Raw genomic sequence first — 21,821 nt, 5'->3', positions numbered from 1 at the left:
CAGGTCGTGTACCTTGCCAGTGAGACCTTTAATTATAGTGCCATTGATCGTGTGAAATCCAGAGGGAAAAAACTTGCTCTGGAGAAAGTGCCAAAGGTTGGACAAAGGTTCCACCGAATAGGCCTGCCGCCCAAGGTATGGTGCGAATTTCTTGGATTGATAAGCTGATCTTTTCAATCATTCTAGTTGATTCAGTGCTTCATTGTTAAACCATGTTGTTTTCGTGCAGGTTTTGTCTCTTGCAACCATTAAAGTGTGAACTGCTGTAATTAACATCCTTATAAAGGCTTATCTTAAAGGAGGCTTTGTCTGCATGCAAAATTACATTACTATTAGCCTGTCAAATCTAAATCTTTAGATGGAAATCTAAAAGAAAATATGGTTTGTACAAATCACGTGAAGCATTATTTCTGGTTTCTGACTTTATATCTCATAACTACCTCTCATATTTGATAGTGATTTATTGACTCTCGTTTCTCTGCAAAGGTTGATGGGCATGTAAATGTACTGCTTTTATTTTTTGCCTTTTCAAATGGTGATAAGTTTGTTTGTATTTTTTGGGCAATTTCCTCTCCAATCACAGGTTGGCTCTTTCCAGCTGTTCGTCGAGGGCTATAAAGATGCGGATTACTGGCTGCGGAGGTTTGAGGCTGAACCTCTTCCAGAAAATACAAATCGTCAGTTGCAACTGCAGTTTGAAAGACTGGTGGTTCTAGACTACATCATAAGGAATACCGGTAAACCCTGCTAATCTGATGTATACATTTCTGTATGTTAATTGTCTGAAAGTCAGAAATGAAGGTGTATTGTTTTTTAATTTGAGCCCAGGGCTTGAATGTATAGCTCTGAGTGGCTCCTCGCCTGCTGTAGTCTGGCCATTTAGTGAAGGGGATGCTGTATGATTCACTGGAAATTAAAGGACCACTTTATCCTGTAGTTACTCTCTGAAGGTATGACTTCCAGTTAAAGGGTAGCAAGTCCAGATTCTTCTGCTATTTCCTCTTTGCGGGATTGTAACAGGTTGCCATCTCCATGGTTTCTGTTAATTAGAAGGGGCTGATTTAAAAGTGAGCAGGAGCTGTAAATCTGTCAAAGAACAGGGGGTACACTTCTGAACCTCCATAGCATAACCACTCTGATTGCAGCTCCATAGATGAGAGACATCTCTTCGTCGGAGACTCTAGCTACGCCAAGATGCAGATGAGACATTGAAAAGGTGGAGGACTTTCACATAAAGACAAGTATAATGAGCCTAATATTCTTGGAAATACACTACTTCCGATATATTAAGGATAATACATAAGTTGCACTTGAAAAGTACCCCTGCCTCCCCTGGTACATTTCCATTGCTCACATATGACAAGATTTCCACTGTCAGGCACAGATGCTGGTGGATATTTAGTTGAAGGCTGCACCCTACCTCCCTCCAAAGTGGTTTCTCCCCTAGAAGATACAGGCACTTTTTCAGGGCACCCTCTGCTGCAAAGGTAGATTTCTTACTGCCAATGAATGTACTTGATCTAAGAAATCAATGTTGGTGCCAGATGAAATTTCTTCCAGCCACACTTTAGATCCAGCCCAAATGTTGTATTTTAAATTGTCCTGAACCATGTATATGCCAGTATGTTATGTGCGTAGTTTGTCAATTGCCTGTATCAGTCATGCAAAATATCTTCTGACATTTTGTTAAATGTATTCCTTCTGCAGATCGAGGCAATGACAATTGGCTCGTCAAATACGATTGTCCGATGGACAACTCTAGTTCCCGGGTGAGTAGGCAGGTTACAGAACACACTTTGGTAACTGTGGGCACTATTAGTGATTTTGTATGTAAGGATTGTTTATGGGGAATCTATAATCACCTTTCTTCTATGGGCTCCTGATTTGGGGTCAGGCTTGGAAAACAACTGAGATTTGAATGAATGTCATTTTTCTGTGGTCGACTTTGCAGGTCACTCATTGGCTGAAACTACCTATTGGGCAAGGTTGCTTTTCTAATTGATGCCCAAAGTGTACTTTCAAACACACAGTTCTACTGAAAAGAGAATTGACCTATCCTGAAACATTTCTGATTAAAACAGTTTAGGGAAAATGGAAACATTTCTGACTTTGCAACCTTTTAAAAACGTGTTGCCCTTTTTGTCAATATAGTCACAATTTTACATTGTCTGGGAATGTTGTGTTTTAAATTTGTCATAGAACTTGGAAACAATCACGCTCCTTTGCTCCTGCTAACGCAGTGTTTGTTGATTTAATAAGGGGATCGTGAAGTAATTTAAGAAGGCGAATTACTAACTTGGAGCTATTCTTTGGTGTTTTTTTTATTAACTTTTTTATTTTACAGAAACGTGCTTTTGTGGTGAAACAGATATTTAGCAACCTCGTTACCATCCATTGGTGTAGTAATAAGAATCCAGATTTCTCCCCAAGATAAAGCCAAAAGCATGTTTTTGGTCAGGTTTATAAATTAATCTTGAAATCTCAATTTAACTATGAAGACAAAGCAGTCTATACTCATCCAGTGCATTTATTTAGCACTGTAGCTTTTATTCCAGCTCGTATCTGATTAGTGTTCTTTTTCAAATGAAGATTGTAGTAGGCAATTTAGGTTTGTTTAGCTTCATGGAACACCATCAAAGCAGCCTGAACCAGGCAGCGTCAGGTTCCAACTTTTAGGCTGCCAGTTCACAATACTGAAGAGAGCATGCCATGCACAAGTCCTACTAAATACATAAGAACAACTTGCTAGCCCACTCTGCCAATAAACCTGTAGAACAGTAAGATAAATACATTACAGGGCCACTAAAAAGAACTATAACACAGAAGAAAAATAATAAGTGTTTGAAATTCTTCAACCACCGCCAGCTGCAATGTTCCCAAAAACTTTGTATTCAACATTTGCATAGTCATCACAGGTAGCTGGAGTTATCCTTCTTTCAGTTACACACTTCACCTGACTCTTCTTATTCAGTCCTAACATACTTAATGATTATTTGCCTCTCCGTTCAACGTGATCACTGCATTCTTTTCCACTAAAGCTATAGCTGTGGCGCTCAAGAATGTTGACAATTCGACCTGCTTCCAACAAACTACTTCTCTTGCCTTATCAACACTTGTACATCGATTTGTTCTTGAAAGCCTTCTTCAGTATGTTATTTCTGTCCACACTAACCTCCCCCCTCCCTACAGATTGTCACAAAAGAGATCGTGTTGTTTTTGCAACCAACCCTTTGGCATGTTTTAAATATAAAGCCATTGTCCTACTGCCATATTGGTCAAATCTCCTTTCATTTCAATCCAACTTAAATGGTACTCCATTTTCTACAGTAGTGCACTCACTAGCAAACTATGTCTAATCCTAACTTCATCCTAGAGCGACACAGAACGCCTACAGGAAACACCGATAGCTTTACTTTGTCATTGACTGGACACTGAAACCATCTTTTTCTTCGAGTTGGTTTTGCATTCTGTCTGCTATACTCTAGCCTTAATGATACGCTTTCCCAAGAGTCAAACGTGCAGTCTTATCCATCCCAGAGGAACCACTTTACAACACCTCCTTAGATTTCTCTTACTAATATTCAGTTATCCTTTTACAGACCAAATGCCCTTCTCTTCAAAAACTAACTACCCATCGGGCCACTCCATCACAGTGTTTCTCATTGCCTTTAATACTAAATTCTTTCTAAATGCTTCCTCTCCTTTCATAGCACTGTATTGTATCCTTTCTTTAGTGTTTTCCTACTTCTTTTTAAAGTTCCAAAATGCTTTAGAGACCAAGGGATAGTAGTTCTGATTCTGAGATGCATGGATGAGAAGAGGAGGGTGTTGGTAGTGATGGCATCTGCTAGTGTTGAGTATTGGTGCCAGGTGTCACGCCCAGAGAATGTTCTCCAAACATGATGCAGCAATGTGTAAGCTTCTTTTACACGTGTGACATAAAGCAGGGAAGTGAGAGGATAGCATTGTATGAAGCATATACAAACCACTCAGGTTTTGTAGTCTTAGCAATACTGGATGGAATCTTGGTTAAGGGAAAAGCCAAGATGTTTTGGCTTGTCGAATTGCAAATTATTGCTGATGGTCCTAATTTTTTCTAGCATTTATGTGCCGAGAGCCAGCTACTTCTTACCCAGGCCTTCCTCCTGTAGCCTTAAAACAGAGTTGTGCTGCTTGTACACATGACCACCTCGCCTACCCCACACAATCAACAGCTATTTTTCAGGTTCTGCACACCACCCAGAAATGAATTTCCTTAACTTCTATCTATGATAACTTGTCAACACACAAGAGGTCATGCTCTTGCACAAAACGCATGCATAAGTGGCATTTAAAAAAAAAATATATTTTTTTATTGATTTTCAAACAATCAACTCCGGTGTGCAGCGATGCAACTTCAATTGGATAACTGACAATATAAAATATCATCAACCGCTTCGCGCTGTACCCACTCCCATACCCCTCCCTCCGCCACTGGTGCGCCTCAAATGCATGGCCTATCAACAATTAAAGTACATCTGAATCCAATACAATAGTGAACGTGATCAACAGTGATACAGTACAGGTCATAACATATCTACTCAGAGATCACCATTAAGTCCATTGATCATATCTCGGTCCCCCCCCCCCGTGCCTAGGCACCAGTTGGATCTCGCACATCCTCCAAGTCCAAACCCTCCCCTGATTCTGATTCTGGGGCCTTCAATATCGTAACTAAGGCCTCCCACGTCCTCGCCGCCTCCATCGCCTTGTCATTATTAGTTAGCAGGGCCTGCTGCAGCCTAAGTGTACCTTCACTCTGCGCCCAATTGAGCACTTCCGCCGCCATCTTCCCACCCCTGGCCCCCTCGCTGATTTCCAATGCATTGTGACTTCCCTCTTGGCTAATACAAGGCCCAGGTCTATAAATTTACTTGTCACTTTTGTTTTGGCTGTATGTGGGAACCAGTGCAATAAACAAAAGCCCATGTCTGGTTCTAATGTCCGGTCAGTTATATGACACAGTAGTTCCAGCACCTCCTTCCAGCACGTTCCTAAACTTGTACACCCCCACATTATGTGCTGAAAGTCTGCTCCCTCCAAGCTACATCTCGGGCACTGAGCAGCTACCGTATTGAAATATTGATTAGGCTTGGCCGGTGTCAAATACGCCCTGTGCCGGATATTGAACTGTGCCAATTGAAATCTAGCATTCCTCGTACACTTCCAGGCTCTTCTAATCAGCTGGACCCACGTGTTTTCCGAGATTTCCACGCCAAGGTCCCGTTCCCACTTCCCTTGCAACGTGCGCAGTGGTTCCTGAGCCTCAGTTAACATGCGCCTGTAAAGGCACGTAATGGCCTTAAGAGTTCCCGCCGCCATCACCACATACTGGCACACCATGGAGGTACGTGGTTCCGACAGACCCATCCCCCAATAACACTGCACAGCCAAAATAAACGCTGAATGCAGCAAATAATCCCCTTGTGGAAGATCGTATTTATGTTGAAGGGCCTGAAACGATAAGGGCTTCAATTTCATAGAGGTCTCCCAGCACTTGTATTCCCAGATCTTCCCAGTTAGCTAGTGTCGCCCAATCCCCGCCATGCGGTAAGGCTGCATACATACCCAGCGGTATCTCTGGAGCATATAGGCGGCTGAATCCTGCCCGATGCTGGCTCTGATTCCAGCACAACCGTTGCGTCCTCTCCTCAGCAGTGAGCTGTTCAAGGCGCATCTTCTGCCGGAGCACTATAAAGGATAAAATATATTGTGGGATCCATCGGCCTTCAGGGCCATCTGGGTCCTGGAACTCCCGAGCCACAGCCTGGGTGAGCCACTGCAACTGCGCTGCTAGATAGTACCATTCAAAATCTGGCACTGCCATACCCCCGTCAGCTCTGACGTATCATTGTGGCCATAGCAACCCGCCATCTGCTCGACCCCCAGATAAATCCCACAGCCATAGAGCGGAGCTGTCGGAAGACGTAGCCTGGCACCCAGATCGGCAAAGTCCGAAAATAATACAATAAACGCAGGAGCGCCACCATCTACAGGAGTGCCACCCGACCCGCTACCGATAGTGGCAACGTTCTCCAAAACCACCCCTAATTCCGCGTATGGCCCAGCCCAAATTACCCTCCAACAAATCCTCTGGAGTGTGATAAACTCTGGTGCCTAAATTAGGTAAACAACGGGGCTCCCAGCGGATGTCCGCCACCCGCGAAGGGGTCAGCACAGCCGGCGCCACTGGAAACAAGCAGGTCTTTGCCCAGTTTACCTTCAGCCCAGAGTACTGTCCAAACACACAAAGCAATTGTCGCACTCCCTCCAAAGCCGTGTCTATGTTGGCGAGAAAGATCAACAGATCATCCGCATAGAGAGAGATAAACTGCATGTCCCCGCAGAGATATAAGCCTGGGTTCGAGGCATGTGGGCTGCTGAATTCATATCTGTGCATAGATCGCCGCCTAGTGTTGGGTCCGGATGATTGCACATTGTTGTCCTGGAAGAGTCTTCGAAGTATCACGAGATAGGTGGCTCCTCCCCTGGACTACAGTGCGCATGGGCATCGCCTCCATCCCCAGATTGTTTTTTTCCGCCATTGGGTTCGGATGTGTTTCGGTTCCCTCTGTCGGAACCGATAGTTGTTCAACTTTTCTACTCGAGACCAAAAGGTCTTTAGGCTGAGCGTCGGTATAGTTTCGTTCGGGTTTCTTGTCTGACTCTCAGCTCCGAACTCTTGCTACCCTTCCGCGTGCTCTCGGCGCGGACGGGCCTACACTACACTTCTGCTATGGAGCGGACTCCGTTCAAGAAGTGTCCGGTGTGTAACTCTAAATATCCACACCTCGACGTGCACCCCGTGTGCAATAAATGCTTGTCACCGGACCATGACGAAGACAGCTGCATGGCGTGTTCGAAATTCCGGTGCAAGAAAACTCTCAAGATTCGTCGGGCCGCTAGACTCCAGGCCAAGTTATCGGCTACCCCGGCGCCCCCACCAGACGACATATTCGAAGAATCTGTTGGAGACGACGACGACGTACAAGTTTCGGACTCTAGTCCCGCGTCCGAAGGGGATGCCTACGACGCGGGTGATGAGGACTTTGACGAAGTCGCCGACGAGGTAGGGGACGACGATCGGGCTATTGCCACCGTGGGGGATAGCTCGGAGGAGGAGCATCCCCAACCAGACTCGGGGGTCAATCCCCTTAATGCGGCCCAGGTCGAGGGATCGCCTTCGGGCCTTACCCGAGACCTTGTTATAAGTCCAGCAGCCCCGCCTCCGGGCCCGGTCACGGACATTTCTAAGGCGACACTCCCGTACAAGAAAACGAAAGTGAAGCCATCGGGTCACGCTTCCTTGGTTTCAAAACCGAAAGTGAAAGTTGCGGTGGTGCAGAAGGTTCTGGAGGCGTCAACTTCCAAACAATCCAAAATGGCCAACTTGAAGAGCCGCGCCAAAATGGCCGACCCGAACACATCGGGGTCGACGCCGAAGGCGAACTTGTCTGACGCGGCTGCGTCGGCGCCGAAGACGGTCGGGGTCGAAGACCCGAAGACGGCTCCGAAGAAGCGTCAGGGCGATGCCGCAACCCGGGCTCAGCCGGCGCCGGCCCTTGGAGACAAGGCGCGTGAGGTGTCGGCCCCGAAGAAGGTGCCTTTCATCGAACCGACTCCCGACTCGGGGAGATCGCTCGAGCCGGTCAAGCCCTCTCCGGCCTTAACGAAGAAGGTAGCGGAATCCCTGCAGCGGATACGGAAGGAAGATGTGGTTCCCGAATCGGACGACGTGGCGCCTAAGCACACGCCGAAGCCTGCGAAGGCGCAAACGCCTATCCGCTTTACCCTGCCGCCAAAATCGACGCCGAAGGCTTTCGCGCCGAAACAGGGCGGGCCCTCGAAGGAGGTCTTGACACCAAAAGCAGCCTTGGTGGTGTCGAAGCTTCGGCTCCAGCCACTGGCTGAAGAGGAGCGTCGGGAGGTCATCATCGACGCCAATACTGGAAAACTCTCTCTCCTCAAGAGGAAAATCACCACGGAGCCGGTGTTGGAACATTTTCGGATCCCTCTCAAGAATAAGAGGGACTCTGCGGGGTCTTCGGCCCCGATAGAGCCTATGTCTCCACAAGCCCTACAACACTCGCCAACGCGTTCCACCGCAGGCGATGCTGATGATGAGGACGTCGAGTACAACTACCCGGCGTACTCGGATCCGGAGGAGGGACACCAACCTTGGTCGGCCGGAGGGGACCCAGAGGACCCGCAGTCGGGCCAGGACACGCAGCTTTTTGCGGCCAAGACATCACCGACGGAGGATTCGACGGCCTTCAACGCTCTAATCGAGAGAGCTGCAGCTAACCACGATGTCGAGCTGCACTCAGACCCTGTGGATGTGGACTTTTTATTTGACACTTTCTCAGTAGCCGAAAAGTCAGTCAAAACACTGCCAATGCTTAAGGGGGTGCTAAAACACGCAACGGAGGTCTTCAAGGAGCCCACCCGGGCGCGTGTCATCAACCCTCGCATTGACAAAAAATATAAGGCAGCGCCCTCGGATCCAACATACATCAAGGGACACTTGCCACTGGACTCGTTGGTTGTAGCCAACGCTCGGAAGAGGGCGAACTCGCAGACCACTGGTGACGCTCCTCCCCCAGACAAAGGGTCCAAAATCTTCGAGGCCTCAGGAAAACGAATTGCTGCACAGGCAGCTAATATTTGGAGAATCTCAAACACACAGGCCCTACTTGCACGCTATGATAGGGCTCATTATGACACCTTAGAATCACTACTGCAACACTTGCCTGACCAGTACAAGGAGGCAGGAGAAATGCTGATTCAGGAAGGAAAGCTCATCACAAACGCATCCATAAAATGTGCGCTGGATGTGGCCGATACAGCCTCCAGGGCAATCAACACCAGTGTGTTGCTTAGACGGCATGCTTGGCTTAGAATTTCAGGGTTCAAGCCCGATATTCAAACGACAATACTGAACCAAACAGTTAATCCTGACCACCTGTTTGGCCCTGAGGTGGATGCGACGCTGGAAAAAATGAAACAAGATACAGACACTGCAAAGTCTATGGGGGCCCTCCAGTCTCAACAGTTTCGGAGTGGTTCCTTTCGCCGCTCCAATTCCAGAGGCACCTCAAGGGGTCAGGCATCGCAGTCCACACAGTATTACAAAATTAACACCCAAACCTCATACAACAACAAGGGTAGAGGTGGCTACAGAGGCAATAACGTCAAGGGCAGGGGACGTGGAAACAACAGCTCCAGGTCCACCACCGCCAACAAGCAGTGACGTCTTGTCACTGCCCCCCGTCCATACAACACCGGTCGGGGGGAGACTCCAGCAGTTCCTGCCCGCGTGGAAATCCATCACCACGGACAGGTGGGTCAAGTCTCTTATCCAGTACGGTTACTGTCTGGAACTTACTTCCATTCCACCAAACATACCCCCAAGGAGCCGTCCTATGTCCAGCGAGCACTTGACCTTGTTGCAGCAGGAAGTTCTAGTCCTGCTGCAAAAAGGGGCAATAGAGCTCGTTCCATTGCAGGAAAGGGGAACAGGGGTTTACTCCCTGTATTTTCTAATCCCCAAAAAAGACGGATCCCTCAGGCCCATCCTGGACCTCAGGCCCCTCAACTGGTACATTCTCTCGGAGCACTTCCATATGCTCACGTTACAGCAAGTGCTCCCTCTGCTTCAGCAGGGGGACTTCCTGGCTACGCTGGATCTGAAAGATGCATATTTTCATATCCCCCTGCATCCTTCCCACAGGAAGTATCTCAGATTCACGATTCAAGACCAGCATTACCAGTTCAGGGTTCTGCCGTTCGGGGTCACCACGGCGCCAAGGGTATTTACAAAGTGCCTAGCGACTGTGGCGGCGCATCTCCGTCGCCAGAACGTCCACGTCTACCCCTACCTGGACGACTGGCTCATTCAAGCAAAGACAGAACAACAGTGCGTCGACCATGTGTCACGCACCATTCATCTCCTGCACGATCTGGGATTCTCTCTGAACTACCCAAAGTCCCATCTCCAGCCCGCCCACGTGCGACAGTATCTGGGCGCGACAATCAACACTCTGGCAGCCACTGCGCAGCCAAATTCAGTGAGAATCGCCAGTATCCAGGCGCTGATCCAACGATTCAGACCCCAACACTCGCTTCCAGCGAAGGTGTTCATGCAGTTGATGGGCATGATGGCCTCCTGCATCTCCATTGTCCCGCACGCGAGACTACATATGCGTCCGCTTCAGGAGTGCCTAGCACGTCAGTGGACTCAGGCTCATGGGCAACTGACAGACCTAGTGTTGGTGAGCGGTCGGGCATACAACTCTCTGCATTGGTGGAATCCACAAAACCTTTGCAAGGGCCGACCATTCCAAGAGCCTGTGCCACAGATTATCCTGACGACGGACGCCTCTCTCCAGGGATGGGGAGCGCATGTACTCCAGTACACAGTGCAGGGACTATGGACACTACAGCAAAGGAAGATGCACATCAATGTGTTGGAACTGATGGCAGTCTTCATGGCCTTAAAGGCGTTCAAAGTACATCTGTGCAACAAAGTCGTGTTGATCCGGACGGACAACATGACGGCCATGTACTACATTCAGAAGCAGGGAGGCACACACTCTCCACAGCTGTCTCATCTGGCTCAGAGCATGTGGAAGTGGGCCATTCAGAGGAACATCTTCCTCATGGCAGAGCATCTCCCGGGCAAGGACAATCAGATGGCGGATCTGCTCAGCAGGCACAGCCATCAAATGCACGAGTGGGAGATACATCCATCAGTACTCCAACCGTACTTCCAAAAGTGGGGTCATCCAAAGATAGACCTGTTCGCCACAAAGGAGAATGCAAAATGCCAAAGCTTCGCCGCCAGGTTCCCACACCCGCAGTCACAGGGCAATGCGATGTGGATGAACTGGTCAGGCAGATTTGTGTACGCTTTCCCCCCAGCACCGCTGATACCGCTGGTGGCACGCAAGCTCAGGCAGCACTCGATGACTCTCATCCTGGTTGCTCCGACGTGGGCTCGCCGACTATGGTACACCACGTTTCTGGAACTCTCCGTGGTACCGCATCAAAGGCTTCATCTCACTCCCAGCCTTCTGACGCAGAGCCATGGCGACATTCAGCACCCAGACCCGCAACAGCTCAACCTGGCGATCTGGCTCCTGAAGTCCTAGAGTTTGGCTACCTCAATCTTCCTCCCGATTGCATGGACATCATTCGAGAGGCAAGGAAGCCCACTACTAGAGCTTGTTATGCGGCTAAATGGAAGAGGTTTGTCATCTACTGTGTTAACCACAATATTGACCCGCTAGATGCTTCCATTCAAAACATCATTTGTTACCTGTTCCACCTGTATCAATGCAATTTGGCGTACTCTTCCATCCGCATTCACCTGTCTGCTATGGCAGCATACCTCCAGAATAGGCAACACCTGTCGCTCTTTAAGGTCCCTGCTATCAAGGCTTTTTTGGAAGGACTCAAGAGAGTCATTCCGCCAAGGACCCCACCAGCTCCAGAATGGAACCTCAATGTGGTTCTTACAAGACTGATGGGTCCTCCCTTCGAGCCACTGCACTCTTGTGAGCTTCAGTTTCTAACTTGGAAGGTTGCGTTCTTAGTAGCAATCACATCGCTACAGAGGGTTAGCGAGCTGCAGGCGCTCACCATCCAAGAACCTTTCTTCCAGGTACATGCTAACAGGGTTGTGCTCCGCACTAACCCTAAATTCTTACCCAAGGTTGTATCTCAATTCCATATAAACCAGACAATTGAGTTGCCGGTGTTTTTCCAGAACCCAGAGACGCTGGCGGAGCGGATGCTAAACACCCTTGACGTTAAGAGAGCCTTGATGTACTATGTAGACAGGACAAAAGATTTTCGCAAAACCAAGCAGCTTTTCGTTGCTTTTGCCACACACCATAAGGGAAACGCTATCTCCAAAGCGGGGATCGCTAGGTGGATCGTGAAATGCATTCAAATCTGCTACGCTAAAGCTAAGCGCACTCTCACTATCCCACCAAGGGCCCACTCCACCAGGAAGTTGGGGGCCTCTATGGCTTTCCTAGGTAACATTCCCTTAGAAGATATCTGTAGAGCAGCCACATGGTCTACCACACATACTTTCACTAAACACTACTGTGTAGACGTGCACTCCAAACAGCAGGCAGCTGTTGGTCAGGCTGTTCTCAAAACACTTTTTCAGACTGCTGCAGCTGGCACGGGCGGCCGCCGCTAACGGAGGGACTGCTATGTATTCTATGCACAGATATGAATTCAGCAGCCCACATGCCTCGAACTGCAAATGCTACTTACCAGTATGCATCTGTTCTTGGCATGTAGGGCTGCTGACATTCATATCGCCCACCCTCCTCCCCGGCGCCTGTAGCAGTTGCAGTGTTCATTCATATGTATATATATATGCTCATAGCATGGTCATCACTCACATACTTCACTCCATCTCTGCCAATGGCTAAAAACAATCTGGGGATGGAGGCGATGCCCATGCGCACTGTAGTCCAGGGGAGGAGCCACCTATCTCGTGATACTTCGAAGACTCTTCCAGGACAACAATGTGCAATCATCCGGACCCAACACTAGGCGGCGATCTATGCACAGATATGAATGTCAGCAGCCCTACATGCCAAGAACAGATGCATACTGGTAAGTAGCATTTGCAATAATGCTTCCCCAACCGGGCATGAGAGGCCAGTGGCTCGATGGCCAATGCAAACAGCAACGGAGAGAGCGGGCATCCCTGTCGCGTGCCCCGCCCCACCCGGCAGGCCGATGAAATAGTCACGCCCATCCGCACCCGAGCCGTCGCTGATCTATAAAGGAGTTCCGTCCATACCACAAAATTGTCCCTAAGACTGAACTCGCGTAGGATCCGTTACAAATATTGCCACTCAAGGCTATCAAATGACTTCTCAATATCCGCTGTAAGCACCGCCGCGGCAGGGGTCTCACTGTGGTCTTCTCCCAGTATCCGCAGCAGCTGTCGCACATTAGTCGCGGTATTGCGCTTTGGTATAAAGCCCGCTTGGTCAGAATGGACCAGTTGCGTCATATAAGGAAGAAGCTGGGTCGCCAGAATCCTACTCAGTATTTTATAGTCAGCTGTCATCATAGACAACGGACGGTAGGCCAACCTAGACAAAGGGTCTTTACCGGATCCTACTCGCGTGGCTATCATTATCCCGTTGCTGAAACCGGGTAATCTCCCTACTTCCCGGGCTTCTCGATAAACCGCCAGTAATTTGGGGGCCAGGATATCAACATAAGTGGAGTAAAACTCAATTGGTAGGCCATCTGCTCCTGGGGTTTTCCTACGTGCCATATGTTTTATTGCACTATGTATTTCCCCCACTGTAATCTCAAGCCCCCACTCGTCTCTCTGGTCGCTCTCAAGGCGTGGGAGCTGTACCTCAGTAAGAACTCATCCAATCCCTCACCTGCACCCTGCAGCTTACTCTCATAGAGGTACGTATAGAAAGCCAAGAACCTCTCATTAATCCCCCGTTGGGTATATTCCGGGACACCCGCCGGAGTGGTCAAAGCCAGGACCGGCGTACCCCTCGGGGCCGGGTTGTCCAACCATGCCAAGAGGGAACCTACCTTATCTCTCTCCGCATGTGCCCACACCAGATACTCTTTGTGGTCGAAGCAGCGCAGTCTCTCTACTTGTGCCACCACTCCCTCTCTCGCAGCCAAAACTTCGGCCTGTGCTACCGGGTCCTCTGGATGGGCTCTCTCTGCGCGACGCAGTTCCTCCCTCTCTGTCTGTCAAAAGCGTCTTCCGCACTCCTACTGTTTTAGCAATACACAGGCCCCGCACCACCACCTTAAAGGCATCCCACTCCAGGGCCAGGGTCGAAGCCGTTCCTTCATTCTCAAGGAAATCATGCTCTATGCCCTCCTGCACCTCTGCACGGAATACCTGGTCTTCCAAAGCCTCGGGGCGTAATCACCAAGTAGGGATTCCAGGCTGTCCCCGAGACCACCTTAACGCCAACAGCAGCTGGTTATGATCCGATATTGTCTTCGCCAGGTACTAGCTATGGCGGACCAGCGCATGGACATCCGGAGAAAATAACACTGCATCCAGCCGGACGTGCAAGTCATGCAAGGCGGAATAATAAGAATAGTCCCGCTCATCCATTGGCTGCGCTCGCCATGTATCAGTCAGCCCCCACTCAGCCTGCCAATTTCTCAGGAGTTTTGAGAACTTATGTATGGGTGCCCGGGGTAGCGGTGGATGTGACCTATCCATCTCAGTATCTTTGACTGAGTTCAAATCACCCCCCAAAAGCACCAAACCAGTCAGAAATGGCGCCAGTTTCCCTGATAACCGAGTGAAATAACCCTTCTGGTCCACATTAGAGGCATACACACTGCACAGTGTCACGTCCCTCCCATCCAACCTCCCCATAACAGCCACAAACCGCCCTTCAGGATCTACTATCTGCTGAGTCGACTGGAAAGGAACTCCCGCCCTCACCCTGACCAGTGCACCCCTAGCAAAAGCAGAATATGTTGTATAAAAAAGCTGCCCCCTCCAGTGGCGCTGCAATGCCTGCCTTCAACACGGTCCACATGGGTTTCTTGGAGAAAAGCTATTTGCACCCCTCTACGCACCAGATAAGCATGGACCCTGTGGCGTCTCAACATCATATGCATCCCCCGTACATTCCACGTGATACATTTGAACTCAGGTGATGTCCCCTTATCAATGGCTATGTCTGTTCCACAATTGCATTCCCTGCATTGGCACACCGGTGGCTCTAACTACCCCAAAAAAACAACCAACACCCAAAATCAACCCCCTTCCTGCCCCAGAACAGGCTCTAAATAGCTAGTACCCATCCAAACCGCCCACTAACAGTTCCCCTGACAGCTACCAGGGATTCACTCTAAGAGTGAAACTAGGTGGGAGCTCTAATGCCTAGAAGACCTGGTCCGCCTCTCCACCGCATCCACTCGCCAAATCCCACCATCAACCACCCAGTGCGAACAATTTCTTGCCAAACCCTCCAAATCACCAAACCTCTCCTAAGCACCCCCAACCCAAGCCCACAGTACCAGGATCAATTGACCCTACGCAATAGTTACTGGAAATATTGCATACGGTCAGGCATCCACAATCTCGTCCTCCGTCCTTGGCGTGGCATGCAGCATGGTAGCACTCTCCGCATCCGTTCCATCTGAATCCGTCCCTGCCGACTCCTTTTCCGAGTCGGTCACTCCCAGTGGTGTTGTGCCGTTCGCCTGCAAGATTTCCGTCAAGGCCTGCAGGGCTGCCGACCTCTCTTTCTCCGTCTGTGTCGTGGAAGGTTTCTGAGTCCCGGGACGCCGTCCTCTGTTGCGCCGAGTGCGGCGCGGTGCCTCCGTTATTTGCCCCCAAGCGCCTCCTGTTCCATCCGTCCCTGCCCGGTAGGTCTCCAACCAGCACCATGCTTCATATGGGTCATTATGGAAGAATGTTTTGCCATTCAACGTCACTCACAAGCGCGCCGGGAACATCAGTGAGTACTGAATGTCGGTCTTCGTCTCGGAGGGCCTTCTTGACCGCCAGAAACGAAGCTTGATGGCGTTGTACATCAAAAGTATAGTCCGGTAACAGTGACACCTTATTATTGTCCACTCTGTATGGACCCGCAGTGCGTGCTTTCTGAAGCAGTAGGTCCCTGTCTTTATAATGGAGCAGGCGAGCCACTACAGGCCTGGGTGGTCTCCCATGTGTTACTACGCGCCGTCCTTGCTGATTATATTGTCACTTGCGTCGCTATTGTGTTTTTTACTCACACACTTTGAGCACCAAGTACAATTTGGGTTGCTAATAATTGTTCCATTTGTATATTGCAGTGCTGTCACAACTGCCAATTGCTATTGAATTTCCGTTTTCCCTCTTCCTTCAATTTTGTTTCTACATTAAACATGATCCCATGAGCACATGCAGTAATCCAATAGAGTCTCCTTACTTCCTTTTGATAATGTTGTATGCATATCTTACCTAATTGCCTTTGAATTGTACCGGTTGGGATAACATATATTTTTTTCATACTTTTTAAATTGAATGAGCATCAAAAAGGTAGCTGAGGGAGAGCCACAGTCGAGAAAAGATTAACATTTGGTCATACATTTCCTGGACAATAACTGCTAGTCCACCTCCAGCTTTCTTTTGTTGGTTTGTGGTGAATATTGTGTTGTCAAGGCGCATGGGCTCGTGGTGAACTCGGGGATTATCGGTCCCTAATCAGGTTATGTAATGAACAGGTACAAATGTAAGCTATGTACATCTGTATGTGTTGTCTACTTGTTTTCTAAGTTAACCAGTCTATAATTGCTGTTTGTGTCTTGTTTCTTTGTCATTTATGTTTTCTATCTCAATCTAGACTCTAATCATCTTTTTTCTTCTCTACACCTCTTCTGTACTGTTATTCTCCTTTATCCAGAGTAAGTGTTAGTGGAGTTCCTCCACAAATAGTTTAATTTTCTCTTTTGGCTCTCATACCAATTTATCTCATCTACTCCTTTCCTTGCTGTTGCTCTTATTCTTGCTCTTATTCTTCGATGCCTCTCTTCCCTTGATTACCTTCTATCCTTCAAGCTTACACATATTAATATTACCTTGCTGTTCTCCTCCATCCATTCTCCTTTTCACTTAGCATTCCTCTATCTACATGCCCTCTGACTCTGTCACCTCAGTCTTAAATGTACAGGCCCAGGAAGCAGATGTCCAATCCGTTCATAGGTGCTGATGTCTCTCTTCACTGCTGGTTCCATACTGGAAACTTTCTCTCCCCCAAGAGAAGGGGTTACTTTGTCCCTTTCTTGTAGAAAAGAAAGGTGACCTGACCATAGACACCAATCCCATAGGTGTAGAGAATGGAAGTGCTCAATGCTCCTGTCTGGCTCGTCCCTTTTCAATCTGTGTACTGGGTTTGAAAAACCCAGTTTGGAAAACAACAGAAAACCAAGAGCCACTGGTGATTAGAGGGATATGCTCTCCATTGATCTCCCAGGCTCTCCGGAGCTGGTGAGTGTGGAGCTTTGTTATACAGGAAGAGCCATAGACCAGTGAGAACCGAGTGGTTTTTACTAGTGAAGTGCATAGAGAGAGGGATGAGCAGCCAGATAATCCTAGTGTTGAGTGGGTGACAGGTTCTGTGTGCACAAAGGGGGTTGAGAGTTCCCAGATAGTTGATGCCAGGTGGGGGGTGGTCCTGTTTCATCGCCTATTGAAGGGGAAAGGAGAGTTTCTGTGGTACTAGTGGGACTCTGCCAAGCTTAATGCTCATGGGTTTAAGGATAGAAATAAGCGAATTGCACGATAACTAGAGTGGTGAGCTGTACTGCTACATATCCCTCCCAAGCACCCCACCCCTGTCTGCTTTCCAGTTTGTGGGGGAAAATTGGAGAAGAACAAGGTTTCCAAAGGAATTCCATATTGGCTTGCTGGTGCTATAGGATGGAAAATTATAAAGCAAAATACTTGAAATGACCGAACCACAGTAGGAACCTGGCATTGTTTTCTTGTTTCAGTCCATCAGCATTAAAGAGGAGTGGATGTGATTTGTTGGAAAGAACAGTCCAACAAAGAGACACTGCAAGATTCCGCAGCACCTCAGACAGCCCTTTCTATGAGGAATATCCTTTAGGAGAAAATGTACTTCATATGAACATACCACACTGAATTTTCAGTGAAAGAAAAGCGCCTAGCCACAGTGGGTGAATTACTTTGGGTAGCCGAAGTCCAACTAGCGTTTAATACAAAATAGAATACATCCACGCAAAATTTCAATAGAGAGTGGTCATTACAACGGACCAGGTTTCCCACTAGAAAATTATCATTTGACTCGGTACACAGAAAAAATGTAAAATTCACTCCAGTATATATTAATTTTCTCTTAATAAAAGTCAATGTATCAGGATCTTATGATATCATTTAGTTAGTCGCATCAAAAATGTATCTAGTCTGCAGGTGTCTGGATCTTTTCCTCCAAGGAAGCGCGGGACGACCTTGGAGGGAAGGTATCATTCATTTCCACAAATACTATCTCTATACTCTCAAAAACCCTGCTTCCTCACCAGTTTTGAAAGTGAGGTTATGCTTACTGAAATCTGCATACGTACAACGAGACATCATGGTCTTGAGCCTTGTATAGTCATGCAGAGTTACAGGCAAATGCAATGCTATGCAAAGCTTTCAAACATAAGAAATAAACTTATTTGGTATTCAGTTAATATATTCATAAATGTATACATGCGGTTACATGCATTTCCACTTCATGAATATATTTAGTATAGCATAACGTAATTGAATATATTTTCATAGTAGTTGAGGATTGCGAATGTCAGTGCACAATGTAAAGTACCCTTGTATATTTGAAAGCTCTGTATGATGTTTTGACTCACTTTATCTGAGAGAGTTTAGTTTATGTTGTATTGGTATGAAAAGATCATTTCAAGATGACATATGCAAGTGGGACGTGTACCTTGGATATTGCTTACTTTATTTTCCACACACTCCGCTCTGACAACATAGCTTGGGTATTTGATTTTGATTTTGACTAGCCGACACTCACAAATCTTAGTTGTGAGGTCTGCTTTCATCAGGTTGGAGCATAGGAGGCGACTTGTGCTGTCGTCTCAGGAATGTTTGTAAATAAGGATTTCACAGAGGCACAGCCTAGACAAGTGTTAGTGGGACGAAGGAATTAACTTATAGAGCGCGAACAAATGCCCAAGGGCGTCAAGGTGCTGATAACAGAAACCTGGTCAGAGGGAGGAAAGTATCAATTCTGTAAGAGATTAGAGGGCAAGGAGCCAGTTCTTTAAGGATTTATGGAAGAGAGTGATTCTAGACAGGAAATTGATGTAGGTAGGGTGTTCCAGAGTTTAGATGCAGCCACAGCAAAGGCTCTTCCTCCCCACCTTGCCCTCCTAAATCTAGGCACAACCAGCCAATTTTTGGTGGCAGTTTGCAGCTGTCTGGCCGGAACATAGCGATGGAAGAGGTGTTTAATTCCTTCTGGACGTGAGTTATGAAGTGTCTTGTGAACAATACAAGGGCGTTAAACAGAATTCGCTTCTCGGCTGAAAGCCAATGCAATTTTCGAACAGTAGCGGAAATCGAATGCTATTTGGGAGGTATAGAATCAGTCTTGCTGCGGCATTCCGGACAAGATCACTTTAGCTCCCTGCAAATACTCTGGGCTATTTTGGGGGGCGGGGGCGGGGGGAGGGGTACTTTAGCGCCTTATACAGATCCTTATAAAAGGATCTAAATCTTGCCGCCACTGCCTCATCTCCCTCAACCACAGTCCCTTCTTCTGTCAACAATGCTTCCACCGCCTTGGCCTGGCGCTGCCCTTTAAGTTTATTCACTAACATTCTCCCACATATGTTCCCCCACATGTTTAGGGCATAGTATCGAGTACTCTGCGCTATCCAGATCCAGGCATGCCAATTGCTTCCTAGCCACCTCCAGTTGTTGCCAGACCCTGGGCACCCCATTGCAGTGGTGTATACGTTCGAGTTCTCGCATTTGTAGTTGCAATTGTATGCGCTTATCTCGCCTGAATTTATTGTCCGCCGCCGCGATGATGATTAACTCCCCCCCTGATTACTGCTTTCATTGCACCCCAAATCACTCAATCAGAGTTTCAGGGTGTCATTTACTTCCAGGTAACCCCTAATCCCCCTTTTAACTTGTTTAACTATCTCTCGTCTATGGAGTAGTGCTTCACGTAAGCGCCACATGTGGGTCCCTTGGCTATGAAGTGGAAGTGGAAGTGGAAGTGGAAGTGGAAGGGTAAGGTCCAGCAGGACTGCTGATTGATTGGATAGGGAGCGGGAGTTCATCTCTACTGAGCGTGTCGCTGCTTGAACCTCCCTGGAACCCAAAAAGAAGTCTAGTCTAGTGTAGGGTTTATGTGCGTGAGAGTAGAAAGTGTAATCCCTTGACTCTGGGGGTGTGACCCGCCACAGATCCTTCAGACCCATTTCCTGTAACCATAGGCCCCCCCAGGACTAACTGCACCTGCAGTGGAATAGCACTTGTTACATCACATAGAAATACCACGCATGCCTTTCCAACGCAGGTATTACTACGCGATGTCAATTACGAGTACCATTACAACGCAAAATTTTACCACAACTATACCTTTACCACGCATGCCATTTCAATGCCAAGCCATGCATGGTAAAGGTATACTCATGGTAAAGATTTGCAAGGCAAGTGACTCCAACCTACCCTATCCAAATCCCTAATGTAGTTCCACTGCACGAGCCTCCCCGACCCCCAGTCCTCTCCCTGCAACAACACTTCACTGCTCTGCACAACCCCTGACACTACCCTAAAACTCTACCCTACACTACACAAACACACTACCCTAAACCCTAACACGCTACCCCCAGCATGACCCTCCCTCACTCCTGTCCCTACACTTTAACACTACCCTGCATGACCCCCCTACACTGCCCTAAACCACTACCCTACACAAACACAACACTACCCTAAACCCTAAAATACTACCCCCCACATGACCCTCCCCGTAACCCTAGTCTGTTCCTACACTCAAACACTACCCTGCACTATCCCCGACACTACCCTAAATCCTAAACCACTACCCTACGCTACACAAACACCACAAAACTATCCTAAACCCTAATACACTACCCCCAGCACGACCCTCCCCCTACACACAACCCTACACTACACAAACATTACTACATTACTTCGACACTACCCTAAAACCTTAAAAAGTAGCCCCCACCCCAAGCGCAATCCCCCTTACCTCTCTCTCCTCGTGGTTCGTCTCTCCTGGTTCCAGCGTCGACAGAGGTGGTGCACATAGTTGTGAGGAAACGAACAGCCCAGTTTTCTCACAACGATGTGGACAACCATTACATCGTATGCGTTTTAAAATCGCATGCTATATAATGGTTTGCGTTGTAATGGTAGTCGTTATGCATGCGATGTAACAACTTGCGTGGTAACAGCCTCGTTGTAATGACTGTTTACCCTGCCGTGCCCTGTCTCTGGATCAGGGAGGAAAGCAAAGAGTCCATCCCTCTACCAGTGGTGAAGTCTCTGTGTGGGATAATGGCCAAATCTTCTGTGTCCCACTCCGTCGCCCAAGGCGCCTTTCTCCCTTGCAAGCCCCTCGACGCAAACTGTGACATATCAGGCAGAATCATTAGATGCAGTATCTTCCACTAGTTTGTCCAGCAGGGCCCTCCTTTCGGGTGCCATGGTCTCCTAATCCAGGCTGACCCCTCCTTGGCTGGCGGGGGCCCAACGCCATCTCTGTTTCGTGTCCTCTGTCTTCGGCCAGGTCTCCTCCCAAGGTTCTGTCTGTAGTAGTTCACATGCCACTGTCAGGGAGCAGAATTGAGGGAGCTGGTTCTGCCAACGAAAGATGAACTTGAGTGGGTGTCCCCAGGAGTAAGCAACTTTTTTGTCGCACAGAAAGGTCGAAACCAGGCAGAACTCTAGTTTTTTCTGAAGGGTGGAGGCCGCAAGATCTTAGTACAGGTGAACGGCCTGGCCCCAGAAACGTTACTGATGCCCCCCCTCTGGGCCATCCTCAGAATCCGTTCCTTCAAGGAGAAACTGTGCACACAGGTCAGGATGTCCAGCGATCGGGCGCACCAGGGCCACAGCAGCCCACCATGTGGGTTCTATCCAAGCGGATCTCCGATGCTGGGGTGTCTCCCAGAATCTGGGCAAACAAGTCCGCCAGCTAGGTCTCTATGTCCTCTCCTTCTGCCTCCCAAGGAGCCATTCAAATGTTATTTTGTCT

At 48.3% G+C, this 21,821-nt stretch overlaps 1 protein-coding gene across 1 annotated transcript in view; it reads left to right on the top strand.

Moving 5' to 3' along the window:
* The window catches only part of PI4K2A (phosphatidylinositol 4-kinase type 2 alpha), a 240,615-nt gene that overhangs the window by 172,393 nt on the left and 46,401 nt on the right, over positions 1–21,821 (top strand). Inside the window, exons 3-5 of the mRNA XM_086922620.1 lie at positions 4–135; positions 584–737; positions 1,708–1,769. Of these exons, the coding sequence (XP_086778746.1) occupies positions 4–135; positions 584–737; positions 1,708–1,769 (348 nt within the window). The remainder of the gene's footprint in view (positions 1–3; positions 136–583; positions 738–1,707; positions 1,770–21,821) is intronic.

Source organism: Lissotriton vulgaris, chromosome 5 (genome assembly GCF_964263255.1).
Source record: "Lissotriton vulgaris chromosome 5, aLisVul1.2, whole genome shotgun sequence".
Taxonomy (NCBI): Eukaryota; Metazoa; Chordata; class Amphibia; order Caudata; family Salamandridae; genus Lissotriton; species Lissotriton vulgaris.
The sequence above is the reverse complement of the archived record's forward strand: the minus strand, read 5'-3'. Positions and strand labels throughout refer to the sequence as shown.